Source organism: Notechis scutatus, chromosome 2, assembly GCF_049901735.1.
Source record: "Notechis scutatus isolate UNSWTSFEM ecotype Mainland chromosome 2, rNotScu1.2, whole genome shotgun sequence".
NCBI classification, from domain to species: domain Eukaryota; kingdom Metazoa; phylum Chordata; class Lepidosauria; order Squamata; family Elapidae; genus Notechis; species Notechis scutatus.
This window is the reverse complement of record NC_142010.1, coordinates 117,933,078-117,948,989: the sequence shown is the minus strand read 5'-3', so window position 1 is coordinate 117,948,989 and position 15,912 is coordinate 117,933,078. Positions and strand designations below refer to the sequence as shown.

Below are 15,912 nucleotides of genomic sequence, written 5' to 3'. Positions count from 1 at the left end.
TTCTTTTTTTTAGTTTTTAGTTTTTATTTTAAATATGGTTTTACATTCTGTAAGCTGCCTCGAGTGGCCATGGACGAACAGGCGGCAATAGTAAATAAATAAATAAATAAATAAATAAACAAACAAATAAACAAATAAATAAATAAATAAATAAATAAATAAATACCTCTGGGCTATATTGGTCATATATTGCAGCACTCTCCGCATGGAGAGCTAGTAATGTGGCTCCACAAGATTATAAACTTGTGCGAGACAACCAGGCTGAGCCTGAGGGTGGTGTCAAATGCATAATCAATCTGGAGTATCTATGGCCCAGAAGAGATGCAATTCTAGCAGCACTACCCCGAAGTCTGTTGACACCAATACTCCTTGACTGTTAGTAGTTCAGATTCTTGTGTATAGATACTTTGAAATAAACTTGTAGTACTTTTGAACTCATCCTGGTTCCTGACTTCTTGTGTCCAGCAAAATTTACCATTATGTGATTTATACACATTAACTATATTACGTATTTTACCTGTGGCCTGGGACTATTCCTCTTTACACAATATGGCCCAGCCAAACCAAAAAGTTGGACAATCATGGTCTAACCTGACCAGCAGTGATTCCTTACAGATATTCTCATTCTTGCCACCCAGGTCAAAAATGGAATCTGAGAGCATATCTACTCAAAACAGCAATTTTCTCAGTCAACTATAGGAGCTGTTCTAAATCACAACTATATTGCTAAATATTATTATTTTTATATGAGTAACACTACCCTGCAGCTTTGTTAAGAATTAATGTAAGCCTGACATCTCTAAAGGCAAGCATATGGATCATTCAACATTTTAAAATGATTTTTTTTACACTGCAGCTGAAAGGATGGAAGACTCTTATACAAAGTGGGAAAGTGGAAGAAAGAAGTCATGAGGGGGAAGAATCCCCCATCATTTAAAAGGTAAGTGCTGAAAGTAATGGAATTTTGTGCAAGTTATGAATTTTAAACAACTTCCAGAAGCTGTGTTGTTTACAACTGGATATGAGCTGTTCCTGGCAGAATACCAATAAGGGGGGCATTGGAGTACTGCTTTGGGTCACTCTTTTTTTTGTGTGTGTGTACTTATTTTCAGTTTCTTTCTTTGACTTTAGCTTTTTTGAAATTCAGGAAACAAATTGAACTCTTTTGAACATCTGAAGAAAACAGCGGGGAAATATCAAGCTTTACAAAAGGAGCAATTGAGGCACCAGAGTATTGTAAAAGAGATGATATAAGGTGCACAATTTTTATCCTCTGCAGACAATATGTTCTTTTCCTTCTGTTTCCCAAACCAGTATTTGTCAGTTTCTTGTTCTTTTGTAATTTCGTTTTTTAATGTTTTTGAATTTGATTGGCTATAGTGCAGTTTTTCAGCATTATATTCCCAAGAATAATCTCAAGAATCCCACTCACCACAAAACATATTATATGCAAGAGGAGCTGTAGAGTTGATGATCAATCAGAAGGAAGGAATGAAAAATAATAGATAGCAGTTTTAAAAACAACCTCTTTCCAACTCCCTTGTGAATTGGTAATATTTATCCTAACACTGAGTGCCAATGCTTCTTCTTGAAAGAAATGCCAAATAATCTAGGTCAAACTATTTGTCCATCCAGCCCAGTATGTTCCTTGATCCTTCTAACTAGAAATGTCAGGATTTCACTCCTTATTTGCAACCTCTCATAGTTTTGCCTCGTGTTTCTTTTCTAATAATGGTGGCAGATGATTTCATAAAGGTACCTGGGCAAAGGGAATGGCACATACTTGCAGTCCATATCCATGGAACCTTTAATCTGAGCTGTCAACATTATTGTGTAGTTGGCATCATGTTACAGGCAAAGAAGCTTTACTCTAAGATGGCGACTGTCTATCCTGCCCAAAGAGCTTGACCATTGTAGTGATAGTAAGCTATTGCTTGGCAAGATAGCTCCTGACTTTTCTACTTAGCTAGGGAAAAAAAGAGATACAAACTAAATAATCAATAGACAAATCAGAAATAAACGTTGCTGATAACAAGGATGTCATTTTAACAAAATAGTGAATTAAGAGGAGACCATAGGTCATATACCCTGTTTAATAGCTCCATTACAAATTCCAATCAGTATTTTCTTATTTTGCTTAAATTTGTAGAAAAAAATATCCTGAATAGAAAATTGACACATGTCCACATGAACGTTGTGGCATTATGAATCTACTTGTCCCCGCCCCCCCACACCCAAAAAACTTTTAATCATCATTTTCTACTCCTTCTACTGCAATTGTTGACCTTTTCATCCCATACTCTGTGTTATAAATAAACTGGCTTGAAAACGTTTAGGCTTACCTATCAGAGAAGTCAGTGATGAGTAGGAGCTGACTCTCCTCATCTTGTCAATCGTCTCGAAAGACAAGATATATTCTTCATTTTCAGGGCTGCCCAAGGTGCTGCTGGCGCTGCTGCTTGTGCTCAGATTCCCCGGGGAAAATGCAACAGAGCTTCCAGCTGTTGAATAACAATAAGGATGCAGACACTGAACAAAACACTTATGCAAGGAACTATGCTCAATAAAGTATGAGTTGTATATGGAAATTTGAAAGAGAAGGGTATACTTGGTTTTGCAGTAGTATCTATTAGCCACATGCAGAAATCCTAGTGACTGCAGTGTGCCATGAGTTCCATCATTTTGTCACCAGGCTCCATCTGTCTGAGGCTTAGACATCTCTAAATAAGTTTTATTTTATAAGTCAACATACAGGTTCTGTCTCTACTCTTGAAAAGCTGAAAAATACTATTTCAGAAGGGGTATCATATCACCTTCTTGTTTCTCGGTGTCATATAATATATGTGGGCATATGCACAATTTTGCATTTATTTATTTATTTTGTCATGTTTATGTAGTGTGTATGGGAGGTGGTGACCCTTTGAGAGCTGTATGCAGTGAAATTTCATTTTAATGTATGCCGATTGCTGTATATTCTAAGTGACAATAAAGTTATTCTAACTCTAACTCTAAACTAACAGTATGCTCACTAATGGAGAAACAGAAGATCATACCAATGTTAATTTAAATACCAAAACGTATCTGACAGCAGAAATTAGCATACATATACAACTTTGTGATGTGGAAATATTTTGGGGATGCATGAATGATTTGGGAGTCCTGCTAGATACATGTTTTTCTGTAAAAAAGCAGGAAAAGATATGTAGAAAAGATTAACATAATGGAATTTAGGGAATAATAAGTGGGGGAGTCTTGCTGGTTTAATGTACTTCCACCAAGGAACTGGCTCTTATGATTATGTCCTGAAAGCTGCATGTGAAAAGAAACTCATAAAAAGAGGGATTTTTTTCCCCTTCTCTTTTTTCAGTGCTGCAGCTACCTGTTTTCCCTGAAAAACTACCTTTGGGATATGGCAGCATTAGGACTTGCTTTTATATAAGGGAATATACAAGGTGGTCCTTGAAATGTGATCATACCTGAGCCCAAAATTTCCATTGCTAAGCAAAACCATTGTTAAGTGAGTTTTGCCCCATTTTATGACCTTTCTTGCCACAGTTGTTCAGTGAATCACTGCAGTTGTTAAGTTAGCAACATGGGTTGTTAAATGAATCTGGCTTCCCCATTGACTTTGTTTTTCAGGTCACAAAAAAATAATTACATGACCTTGGGAGTCTGCAATCATCTTAAATACATGCCAGTTGCCAAGCGTCCAAATGTGGATCATGTGATCACAGGAATGCTGCAATGGTCATAAATGTGAAAAATGGTCATAGGTGATGTTTTCACTGCCATTGTGACTTCAAACCGTAATTAAATAACATTTATTGTTAACTGAGGCCTGTCTGTAACTGAAAATCAGATGAAGATATTACATATGTATGCAACTTTGTTCTTGCAAGATGTTTCCTATTTTCTCTGCCTTCTCTTTCAGCACTTGTTTTGGGAGAGGCACAGGGATTATAGTCGACAGGACAGATATATCACTTTTGCCAATGAATCTACTTCTGGTCATGATTTTCAGGATCCGATCCCCTGTCACACTATTCACAAATAGTAGTTAGAAACACGGTCAACTTTTAATTGTGCCATTTCTGTTGTAGTTCCAAATGCACACATGGTACAAGCAGGGGTGGGCTCCTGGGGGTTCGCAGGGGTTCGGGAGAGCCCCAAGCTAAGATACTGTGCAGTTCAAAGAACCCCCAAATCCCACTCCTGGCTGGCCCCGCCCACCCCACCCCGCCCCTCCCAGGAGTCCCCACAGTGCCTGTTTTGGATGCAGGTAAGTGCAGGGAATGCCCGGAGGCTCGAGGAGGGTGAAAAATGGGCCTCCCGGAAGTTCGGGAAGGCCGGAAATGGGCCAGTTTCCAGCTTCCAGAGAGCCTCGGGAGACCGTTTTCGCCCTCCCGGAGGCTCAAAGAAAGGTTCTAGAGCCCGGGGAGGGCAAAAACACCCCTCCTGCCATGGTGCAGGAGGCTGAATAGGCCATGCCCACCATGGCCACGCCCATCCAGCAACTGGGCAGAGAACTCTTTGCTATAATGTTTGAAGCCCACCCCTGGCTATAAGGTTATACATATACATATACACATACACATACACACACACACACACATTTAACAATGAAAAGTTATCTTACATTCTTCATTCAAACTGAGATTCTGCAGAGACTTATTCAAGTTCCTTGCTGTAGTGACTGCTCGAATATTTCCATAGGAGCTGACAGAACGGAGTTTTGGAGTACATGGATTATCTCGGACTGGAGTCAGACTTCCAACCTCTATGGAGGCAATGTAAAAATTTATCCCCGCAAAATAGCAAACAGGTAACAGTTTCAAGTAAGTCAGTGATAGTAGCCACTGCTGCCCCTTTGGAAAGGGTTTATTATTTATTTATTTTATTTATTTGCCACCCGTCTAGTATCAAAATGACTCTGGGTAGCAGTCGGTGGCGCTATGTCTTCTTTTAGCCCTTGTGTTCTTTTTTCCCATATGTTTTCCCATGGCTTTGCTTTATCTTTTACAGTCCAAAGTTGCCTCGAACCGGGAGATGGGTGGCACATAAATTTAATAAATAAATACATTAAAAATGTACCTTCTAGGCCAGGGGTGTCAAACTCAAGGCCCACAGGATGCTTAGATCTGGCCTGCGGGGCCACCCTGGAAATAGCAAAGGACTGGCCTGTGGTGCCACTGCCAGCAAAATGGAGCTCAGGATTGCTGTGCACAGTCCCCGAGTCCATGATGTCCTTCTAGAACTCTCTGTCAGAGAAAATGGAGCTCAGGGGAGCTGCACACACCTCCCGAACTCTGTTTTCACTGCAGGAGGTCTGCAGGAGGCTGTTGCAGCTGAAAACAGGGCCCAGGGGGCTGTACACACACCCCGGGCTCCATTTTAGCTGGCAGAGGGCTAGCAAAATAAACTAAAAACAAAACAAAAAGAGAAGTGTTTCCCCTTATGCACTTGAGCATGCAAGAAGGGACAGGAAAGGAGAAAGGGAAAGAGAAAAGAAAAAGAAGGGAAGATGGGAAGAGAGCACGGAAATAAAAATAAGGATATAGGGGAAGGAAGAAGAAAGGAGAAGGAAGGAAGGAAGGAAGGAAGGAAGGAAGGAAGGAAGGAAGGAAGGAAGGAAGGAAGGAAGGAAGGAAGGAAGGAAGGAAGGAAGGAAGGAAGGAAGGAAGGAAGATTATGAGAATGAGGGAGGGTCTGAAGGAAGTCCTGCCTTAACACTTGGCCACCACAGGTGCCCCAAACATGAGTTATGTCGAGCTGGTCATGCCCACCCTGACCATGCCTACTCCGCCCCGAGGTCAAACATAACCCTGATGCCCTCAATAAAATCAAGTTTGACACCCCTGTTCTAGGCAATGTACAAATTGGTCACAAATCAAGGAACAAATCAACTTAGGTAAACAAATGAATAAATGGTAAACAATGACTTAATCAAGGAACTACCAGAAGAAGAAAACAAGACTCTCATCAACCCTGACAGGGCAAGCCTCTATATATAAACTATATATATATAAACAGACCAGATGTGGTATTCAGCAGGTTCTGACCAGTTCTGGAAAACCAGTACTGGAAATTTTGACTGGTTCAGAGAACTGGTGGTAACCTTCCCCCTGGAGTGCAGTGGGAATGGAGATTTTACAGTATCCTTCCCCTGCCACGCCTGCCAAGCCATGCCACTCCCACAGAACTGGTAGTAAAAATTTTTGAATCCCACCACTGAAACAGACAGCAAATCCTACTTCCTTCCGGGGCCCGAAGAGTAAGTGGCACAATAGAGTAATAAAAGGTCTGCAAGAAAACAGCCAAGCTCAGAGAGCACAAAGAACTCTACAAGCAACAAATTGAAAGGCTAGACTGCTTCTCTTCGTTCCTTTTAACAAATGTTCTAGTTTAGTATCAATGGGACAATCAATGGGATTTCTCAGAAGTAACATTTTAAAATTGAGATACTATTTCAATTTGCTTATTTAAAGTAGAAGAAAATGTGCAGACTGCTACCGTGCAAGAACTGTTAGAGCTATGAGGCTTACGTGACAGCCCCAAACCAAGCTGACCTCATTTGAGTTCAGCAAGGTATCACTGTTGAGGTGCAAGTCTGGATATTACAATAAAACAGCAAACACAAAAATCTTAACGATCTTTTTCCTGCCTACACATTTACCCAACGAATTCCATTATATTATGACTGCTTGCAATTGTTATTTATTTATCCTATTTTTCTCCAAAAGGCAGACTTAGTCGGCCATAAAAAAGCTTTCATAATGTACACCAAAGACAGCTTCTTGTGCATTTTATTTATAACCATTTATTTCTTATACAAATAATGTTGGTCTATGTTTCTACTTTTTATAATGCCCCCCCTTCTTTTAAGGCACAGTAGCTATTAAAATACACATTTTATTTATCGGGTACATATAAACTGTTTCAAACAAATTTACTCCTAGCAGCATATAATTTCATGACCTCCTAATTTGGATTTAAAGAAAAATACAGTAAATCAGAAGTAAAGTTTATAAAGCACATAAATAAATTGGGACTTTAAACCAGAGAATCTAATCACTGTGTAGAAGAACAGTCAAAACATCCTGCCCTTCAAGACTTAATAGAACAACTAAGTTTTTAGACTTTCTGAAATTTAGGAGGGAAGAGACTATTTTAGTATTTTGGGGGAAGGCATTGTTCCAGAGAAGAGCACATAAGGAATGAAAATCTGGAAGCTTTTATCTAAAAAACCAACGGTCCCCCAAACAAATCTTTCCACACAAATCAAGTGCATTGGGATATGGGAGAAAGGACAGAAGAAACATCCCAGTCTGAATGTGGGCTTTCCCCCACTTGCACCTGCCATGTAAAAACGAACAATAGAACTATCTGCTCCACTCCTGAGGGTGTTTATTGGCTGTTTCTTATCACAGTTGCCTTCTGCAGGAATCATGAGAGAAGTTGTCTGTTTCTTGTTTTCCTTTTCGTTCTGCATCTTCTTTTTCTTTGATGCTATCAGATTGTAAAGCTAAAAACCCAGGGACTGAGTTTTTGTTTTAAAACATTGTTATATAAGGTGTTCTAGAAGCTTCTTAAACTGATCAGCAGGGTATAAATGCTTTACATAAAAAAATAAACTGCTGATGTACATAAGAATTAGCATAATGCTAAGGGAGTTCAAGCACTTCAAACAAGTTGAATTTTATTTTTTATCTTATTTTCCAACAGAATAGGGATTTTGGGGAGGGCGCTTTTAGACCTCAGATAAATTAATACGATTCAAGAAAATGGGAGAAGGAAACAAGATTTTTTCCCCAGTTTCCTGTTAAAAAAGATAGCTCAAAGAATCAACTTCTAAAATGTTGTGTCTGCAAAGAAGATGCTGGAGTACCTGGAGTAGCAGGTGAGGGCACTGCATAGTTCTTCTCTTCTTCCATAAACTGTAAGGCAACTGTACAGAAATTGGTTTCATACTGAACCACATGATGACTCAGTGCCACAACTAACTCCTGTTGAGAAACAAAGATAAAAAATAGATCTCTGAACCCCAAGAAATTAACCACAAGAATGTTCCATCATTGGAAAGCTGTTACTAAGTGCCTGGTAAATAACTTGAAGTGCATAACATAGGATATTCTATCAGTAACATTGAAGTTATAGGAATATTTACTGTAATACTTTCATTATCATAGTTAGCTAAAGCAGTAATCACTAAACTAAAACTAAATCTAATGTAAGACTCAAAAAATGACATCATTCTTTTACTCCATCTTCAGCATTGACAAGCCAAACAGCATGTATGGGATAGTAATCAAAACGATAAACAGCCTGGAAGGAAAAAAAAGAATTGGGAAGAACAGTTAAAGGCATTATGTATGTTTAGCTTAGAGAAGACTGCAGGAAGACATGATGCATTGCTCAAAGTTATTCCAGAAGACAGTACCAGAAATACTAGATTTAAACTAGAAGGAAGTAAAATTTGGCAGGACATCAAGACAGATCTAACGGCAAGAGTTACCCAAGAATGGAAACCGCTTGGAAGGAGGTGGTCTCTCTCCTTCCCTGGAGTTGTTTAAGCAAAACTGGATGGCCATCTGTTTGGGATGTTAAGAGTAATGATTTCCAGCAATAGGCAGGGAATTAGTGCAAATGATTTTCAAAGTCCCTTCCAGCCCTTTACTTTCTGGCAAAGACTTTAAATTTAGAAAACGAAAACTATCTATCCCATCTAGCTAAACAGAGAGAATCTGTCCTAAGCTTGCTTGGAATACAATGTCACAATCACCCTGTCTAGGAATGGAGGAAAAGCAGAAAGCGTATTCTTCTACAAAATATGGATTCTGTTCAAGGTTGTGAACACTGTATTTTTTTCTTCTGTTCAATCGTGTCCAAAACTTTGAGACCGCCTGGACTTGTCCCTGCAGTTTTCTTGGCAAGGTTTTTCAGAAGTGGTTTGCTATTGCCTACTTCCTAGGGCTGGGAGAGAGTGACTGGTCCAAGATCACCTAACTGGATTTGTGCCTAGTGGAACTCCTGGACTCCTGGTTTCTAGCCTGATGCCTTAACCATTACACCAAACTGGCTTTTAACATTATATAATCTTTTACAAATAAATTCCAAACTCCAGACAGATTCCAGTGTAAAAGTCTCAGGAGCCTTAGAAATTGCATCTTTCCTTGGGAAACGTCTATTATAGACTTTTAATCTGGAAAATAATATCCTCACTTACTGCTAAAATAATATTTGACCTCTTTGGATTGTTTTTAGAATGATCCCTACATACGTGGAACAGGCTTTCACACTGTATACACCCAAAGTTCAATTAAACAAGGTTTCAAGCAGTGGACTAAGCCAATAAGCATTGTGTTCAACCACAATGTATGACTTCCCATAACATACTAATCCCTCTGTCCTAGAATGATGCATAGATAAGCACCAATATTATCTAACAGTTAACTGAGGGATCTTATTTGAGAAAAACTTTAGGAATATCAATCTGGACACTATGTTATCTGCATACAAACATTTCATTTATTTATTTGCATCCTGCCTTTTTTATTTTTACAAATAACGCAAAGCAGCGAACATACTTAATACTCCTTCCTCCTCCTATTTTCCCCACAATAACAATCCTGTGGAAGTGGGTTGGGCTGAGACAGAATGACTGGCCCAAGGTTATCCAGTTGGCTTTCATAGCTAAAGCGGGATTTGAAATTACCATCTCCCACTTTCTAGCCTGGTGTGATGACCCAGAGTATAACACAAACGTAACAAAATCCAAAACGTAAATAAATGTCCTTTAATGCCTCCAAATTGGCCCCAATGTTCAATAATACTCAGTTGGAGATAAAACGTACTCAAAAATAGTCTTCAAAAGAAAGCAGTACAGTCTGAATTTAATGAGCAGATAGAGGTGAAATAAAAAAACCAAACAAACTACAATGACAAAATTTCCACAACAGAACAGGAGAAGTATTTACCAAAGTCAAGGATATAACAAGGTGCGTTCTGTTGGAAGGACGCCAACCAAGATAACTTCAGACCAAAATGAAACACGCTTTGCTTCTGGCAACCTGTGTTTTAACCGTCTCTCTTATATACTTGTCTCTCCAGCTGCAACCAATGAGGAGGATCATTGCCGCTTCCTCTCTTGCAAACCAAGTTGTTGCCTTCTCTGTTCCTCCCTGCGTGTCTTAGAATGCAGAGGGGATGGACCTGGTTCTTCCTCTGACTGCCCAGCCGGCCTCAGCCCTTCCCCAGCCTCCTCCATAACCTCTGGAGCCACACCTCTACTCCTTGTCAGCTGTTCCTCCTCTCCCTCAGAGTCCGACTCTACCAAGGGCATGACACCTGGTGCCTTCGTAATTCCAAAATAGTAACCAAGGAAGCAAATATAATCTAGGAGAATCAGTACAAGGTTTCAGCTATCGTTGAAATGCTGATTGGAAACTCTTAGATTATTTTATTTAAGCAGCCATGTTACAGGTTTTGAAGGAAAGCAAAGAGATAATTTATGTATTAGCTTGAATTTAACATTTTTATACCAGACTTAAGATCTCTGGATTCAACAATATGTCTCAGCTCTTACAAAAATGCATTGGGCTGTTCCTATTTATTTCTGAAGAGCACATACATTTCCTTCCTTGAAAACAACTGACAGCAATGCTTAGCTAATATATTCTCTTGCTTTAGTGTAGTTGAAAGCTTTTTGTGACCATAAAAAAAGCACAAGAAAATCAAGTCCCTAGAAATCAGCATTCTGACAAAATTAATACCCATCTGTCACCTCAAGTGAGAATGAGGGCACTTTTTTATATGTTGCTTGGTGAAGCATTGATTTTTCCTTCACTTTGGCATAAGGATCTGAAGAAGGCAGGAACATTTGACTCCAAAATGTATTATTTGCAACAAAAGGCTCTTTTATTATTGGGTAGGCTACCCTCCTTATTATTTGATTCAAACCAGTATTGTCAAACTGATGTACTGTCCTGGAAATAGTGAATAGGAAGAGATGAAATTATAGCATTCTTTTCCTATCCATAATTTTATCCATTAAAACATCATTTACCACACTGCCATTTTAGTTTAGTTTGAGGATAACCTGCCTTATTAAAAAAGGCAATTATTTTCTGGAACTACCAGACAATGAAACTAGGAAACTGACAATTGGAAATCTTAAAAATCAGATTTATTTTCTTGAAATGTCTATCTACAACGAATTAAAAAAAATGGCAGCTATAAAGGAAGGTCAGAAACATATCCTTGCATTTTATTTACAAATCTACTACTAAGGCATCAGGCTAGCAAATGGGAGACCATGAGTTCTAGTCCTGCCTTAGGAATAAAACCAGCTGGATGACCATGGGTCATCACTTTCTGTCAGCCCCAGGAAGGAGCCAACAACAAATTACTTCTGAAAAACTTTGCCAAGAAAATAGCAGGGACTTGTCCAGGCAGTCTCTGAAAATCAGATATGATTGAATGGAAGAAAAAAAAACCATATAGAAAAGTCAGCTAGAAAAGATCAGAAACAGTTTGCTTATAATATGCTGAAACCAATCAGGTCATTCTGGCCATTCTTTATACCTCAGTGCTATCAAGTGATTAATATGCTACTTTTCTGTAAAAGGAAATCAAAGCAGACCAAGATCAGTTTATTAAATTGTTCTCCCATCCTTTCCCCCTCCTGCAGGTTAAAGAGAGCTCTTTCTAGAATGAAGTTCTTCTCTTACATTCCTGCATTGCCCTATCCTTTCTTTTTTCTTCTAGAGGACTGCCATATATTTCTATCTCCAGTAGAAAATATTATTTCACATTTAATGTCACAGATTTAATGCCACAGACTGCGCTATGTGGCTTCCGGTTTTGAACTTCCCCGAAGACGGACCGCTGACCGCGACTGTGCATGGCTTTGGTCTGTGCTTCGGCATTGGAGAGCCCCGATCTATCAGATTTGGGGCAGAAGCCGCCTTGTGGGGCGGCAGAGGAAGGGGAAACCATCAGCTGGGTAGAGGGGAGTCACAAATCCCCTCCTTGGCTTGACAATCCCGAAGATGCCTGAAGAGGTGGTCTAAAATGGCCACCCTGAAGGGGAAGATTAGGCTGGAATAAGATTGCGCAGGAGAGAGAAAGAAGCAAACAGCAGGAGGAACGGGACTATATAATTAAATGGAAGATACCCCCCAGGATTAACATTTCAAAGAATTTTTAAGAAAGGATTTAAAGCGGTGAAGAGAAAGAGAGAAAAAAAAGGTGTGAATTGTGGTGGAGCTTTGAACCGAGAAAGGTAGAAGCTGGAAGAAGGAATCATCTTATCAATTTGGATAAGTATATTCTGATTCTATATAGGCACTAATAAAGCTGAACTATAAATTATTAAAGAGAAAATTTAATACTAATTGGATTTGATCTTTTTGTTTGGAAGATTGCGGTTTAAAAAGCTCTGAGTAATTGAAAAAAAAAGAAAAGAGTGGGTGAAGATCTGTTATAACAAAGAGTGCCATCTAATTTAAATCTAACTTGTTCTTCTTTTAAAAGATTCTGTTTCTTAAAACCTGTAAGGAAAATTGATACAATAAAACAAGAACTTTGAAAAATTGAAACAAAGAAAGAAACAGGAAGATTCTGCCATTGGATTAATTGTTGATTCTGGCATGGATTTGGCATTGGATTAGCCGAGGACTAAAACTTGAGAGGAAGAAAATAAAAACTGACTGTTGGAAATTAACTTCAAAGACACTATTTGGATTAAATTGCTAACTAGAAAGTTGTAAAATGGCGATATCTTTTCTGGAATTAAAAATGGAACTTAGAAGCATGAAAATGCAATTGCAGAATATGAACAACAAAGACAAAAGACAGAAGAGGAGGTGGAGCAAATCATAGAAGGGGCCAACTTTACTTATCATCGAGAACAAAGAATGCCGGAAAGAAAGAGGAAAAGAGTTGGAAATAAATAGATTTAAGAAGTTAAATAAAGAGGGGAATATCCGGAAAATTAAAAAAGGGAGAAAGAATCAGCAGAAATTCGAAGGGTGGAAGGAAGCTATAAATAGAGAGGGGGATAAAAACTGAAGTGAAAGAATAAAGGGGAAAATACAAGGGGAAAGAAGGGATAAGAAACAGTACTTGGGAACAAAGAAACATGGGAATTGTAAAAAAATGGGAAAAATTGTTTAATTAGTTGGTTGATTAATATTTAGAGAGGGATTCTGCAAGGTACTGGAGGGTAACATAAATAAATTTATAGTTATGAAATAGGGACATAGATTGATAAGATGGAAAACAGAACTGTTATTTCTTGATAATGGAATCTAATGCTCTTTTCCTTTATGTATAGAGATAATTGTAACAAATAATGGAATATGTTTATTAAATATATTGAAATATTTCTAGGACTGGAATGTAGGCTTTTTTGTTTAAATATGAATGGAATAATTAATTGAATATGTGTATTAAATATATTGAAATAAATGAAACGATATAGGAGGAGAGCTGAAATGGAATTAACATCAAGGTTTAGGATTAAATAAGTAGATTAATATGTCCCTTTTTTTTGCAATTGTAAATAAATCTTATGAAATTAAAAAGGGGGAAAACCATGCAGAATCTGATTTATATATGCTATGTAGGTTTAAAGGGATTATTAATTTTAATGTTTTAGGCAATAAAATGTTAAACGTTTAATGGAATTTAAAAGGGGAGATAATTAATGAATATGTAATTTAGAGGTGGCACACTTAAACTGATATTTTAGGGGGAGAAACCAATTTATAGAAGGAGTGTTTTTAATTAGAATTTAAGATGAAATATACAAATGTGACAGTTAAAAGTACTAAAGTATAATAATTTTGAAGCTAACATAAGTGAATTAAATAATAAGATAAGCATTTGGAATAATATAATAAAATAAAAAATCCATAAAAGCATTGTTAAGATAAGAAATTGGATACAAAAATTGAATATGTAACTATGGTCATATTTGTATGTATATGTGAAACCTGTAATCATGCTGTTCACCAAAAAGAGATGTTAAAATGTGAAAACTGAATAAAACTTGTTTTTTTTTTTAAAAAAAAGACTGTGCTATGCAAACAGTGATCAACAGAAAATCTTTTCAGAGACAGAACCCATCTCCTAAAAGAGGAATGAAAATTTCTGCAAACAGTCTTAGTTTGAAAGCATAGAACAAGACAGAAATCTCCTCCTCCCCCTCCCCCTCCTGCCTGTTGTTGTTGGTTTAAACAGAGGAGCTCCAGATAAAAGTAGTAGTATACAGCATAACAGCTTGCTGCTGACAATTATCACTTATCTTTGGCATTCAGCAACATACTTTCCAACAGTGAATATTTTGCCAGGTCTAAAATTATCCTTTTTTAATACCCAGTTTTTCATTATTTTGTTATACAATGGCCCTTTTCTATTTCAAAAAGGGTTATTCACACTGAAATGCCACATTGACAGCAACCCAACTGGGTGCAAAGAACTATCAGGTCAGGCAAGAAACAGCAGCTCATGTTTTAGAATGATGGGCCACTGGAGCAAAATGGTAGCTATATCCCTATAGCTCCATCCAACGTGTCTTTTGCAGCAAGTGCTTTCTATCTTAACCCTGTGAGTTGAGCTTAACTCTATTTCTTTTAAAACAATTTTCAGGCTGAAAGCACAAAGCCAAGTGCAAAAAACGATATTTTTAGAAGCCTCTCAGGGAAGAAAGAGGCAAAATACTCTGCACCACCTGACTTGCCATTCACTGATGAACCACAGCCAATATACCCTGAAGAAGTGCAGAAAATTAGATGACAGAACTATCCATCAAGAGTTGAAATCCCTGGAGAGGGCCTTAGGCATTAACTCCCTTTTTAGCCACTTCTCATGAGTCAGCAGAATAAAGAAAAATAAATGTCAGCTCCCATTTCTTTTTTGTTAGAAGAATCTTATCTGAAAGAATTGACAAGTTGGGAAAATGGCACCTGCTCATAGATGAAGCATCCTCAGTTACCAGGGATTAATATTGAAAAGGAGGAGGAGCTGGAGGAGAGAGGGGCAGCTTTTAAAACCCCATAGTACTTTCCCCTGAGTAAAAAACAGGCTAAAATCTCTTTTCTAAGCTTTAAGTGCTATAAAAAGTAGAAACAAAGAACTGATTTTGGTACAGTCCGTAGAGCCCCTCTCATTTCCCATGGAAATTTGGTATCAATCCTATGAGCCAGTTTTAGGGTCAAATCACCTAGAATTCATAAGGAATGGTATCAGGAAAAAAACACCTCCCAGTAAACAAAGATATTCAGAATGTTATGTACAGCTACTCCTCATTTAGCAACCATTCATTCAGTGACTGTTCTTCAAAGTTCCTGTCATCCCAGCATCCCCATGGTTAAATGTTCAAGACCCGGGTGCTTGGCAAGTGTCTTGCACTCAAGAAAGTTCCATAGTCAAGGGATCTCTACTGTGATCTTTCCTGCTGGCTTCCCCAAAGCAAAGTCAGTGAGTGAGGAAGCCAGCAGTTAAGTTGCAAGTTGCTGAAGTAAGTTGCTCATACCCTCCATCACCTAGCATCAACCACCCCCTGCCCCATTGTGCTCATGTCATGTCTTGGGAGCCACCGCTGTACTCTTCTCCCATAGGGCAACAGCTACCTTTGGTCCTGCCATGTTTGTACTTTATCAGCCACCCACAGACCCTTCCCCACATAGCAGCAGTCACTTACCAGCTAACTGGTCTGCTTACAAGCCACCTGGGACTTGTTTAATGATCCTTGCTTAACAGGGGAATAGAGCAGTAACTAACTGCTAACTGATGTGGTTTTGTGACATCATGTTTTACGACTGCACCACTTATTTAGCAACAGACATTCCAGTCCAAATTACTGTTGTTAACTGAGGAGTACCTGTACTTAAACTAATAATGCTGATACTA

General features: G+C 38.3%; 1 protein-coding gene and 1 long non-coding RNA gene across 11 annotated transcripts in view; one reads left to right on the top strand and one right to left on the bottom strand.

Annotated features, from left to right (window-relative positions):
* RPTOR (regulatory associated protein of MTOR complex 1) overlaps positions 1 to 15,912 on the bottom strand; it is a 409,502-nt gene that overhangs the window by 93,669 nt on the left and 299,921 nt on the right. For all 3 annotated transcript variants that reach the window (XM_026667263.2, XM_026667262.2, XM_087955978.1), the window contains 3 exons: positions 7,886 to 8,003; positions 4,637 to 4,777; positions 2,343 to 2,501 (listed from right to left, as the gene is read on the bottom strand). In XM_026667263.2, the coding sequence (XP_026523048.1) occupies positions 2,343 to 2,501; positions 4,637 to 4,777; positions 7,886 to 8,003 (418 nt within the window). The remainder of the gene's footprint in view (positions 1 to 2,342; positions 2,502 to 4,636; positions 4,778 to 7,885; positions 8,004 to 15,912) is intronic.
* Positions 1 to 15,912, top strand: part of LOC113411954 (uncharacterized) — a 31,723-nt gene that overhangs the window by 3,829 nt on the left and 11,982 nt on the right. For 2 of the 8 annotated variants that reach the window (XR_015747702.1, XR_015747698.1), the window contains 2 exons: positions 857 to 940; positions 1,148 to 1,255. This is a non-coding gene — a long non-coding RNA (uncharacterized LOC113411954). Of the gene's footprint in view, positions 1 to 856; positions 941 to 1,147; positions 1,256 to 2,429; positions 2,541 to 3,931; positions 4,261 to 4,713; positions 4,823 to 7,722; positions 7,898 to 12,531; positions 14,065 to 15,912 lie in introns of those variants that run through there. The other 6 variants (XR_015747696.1, XR_015747697.1, XR_015747700.1 and 3 more) reach the window with 6 other exon arrangements.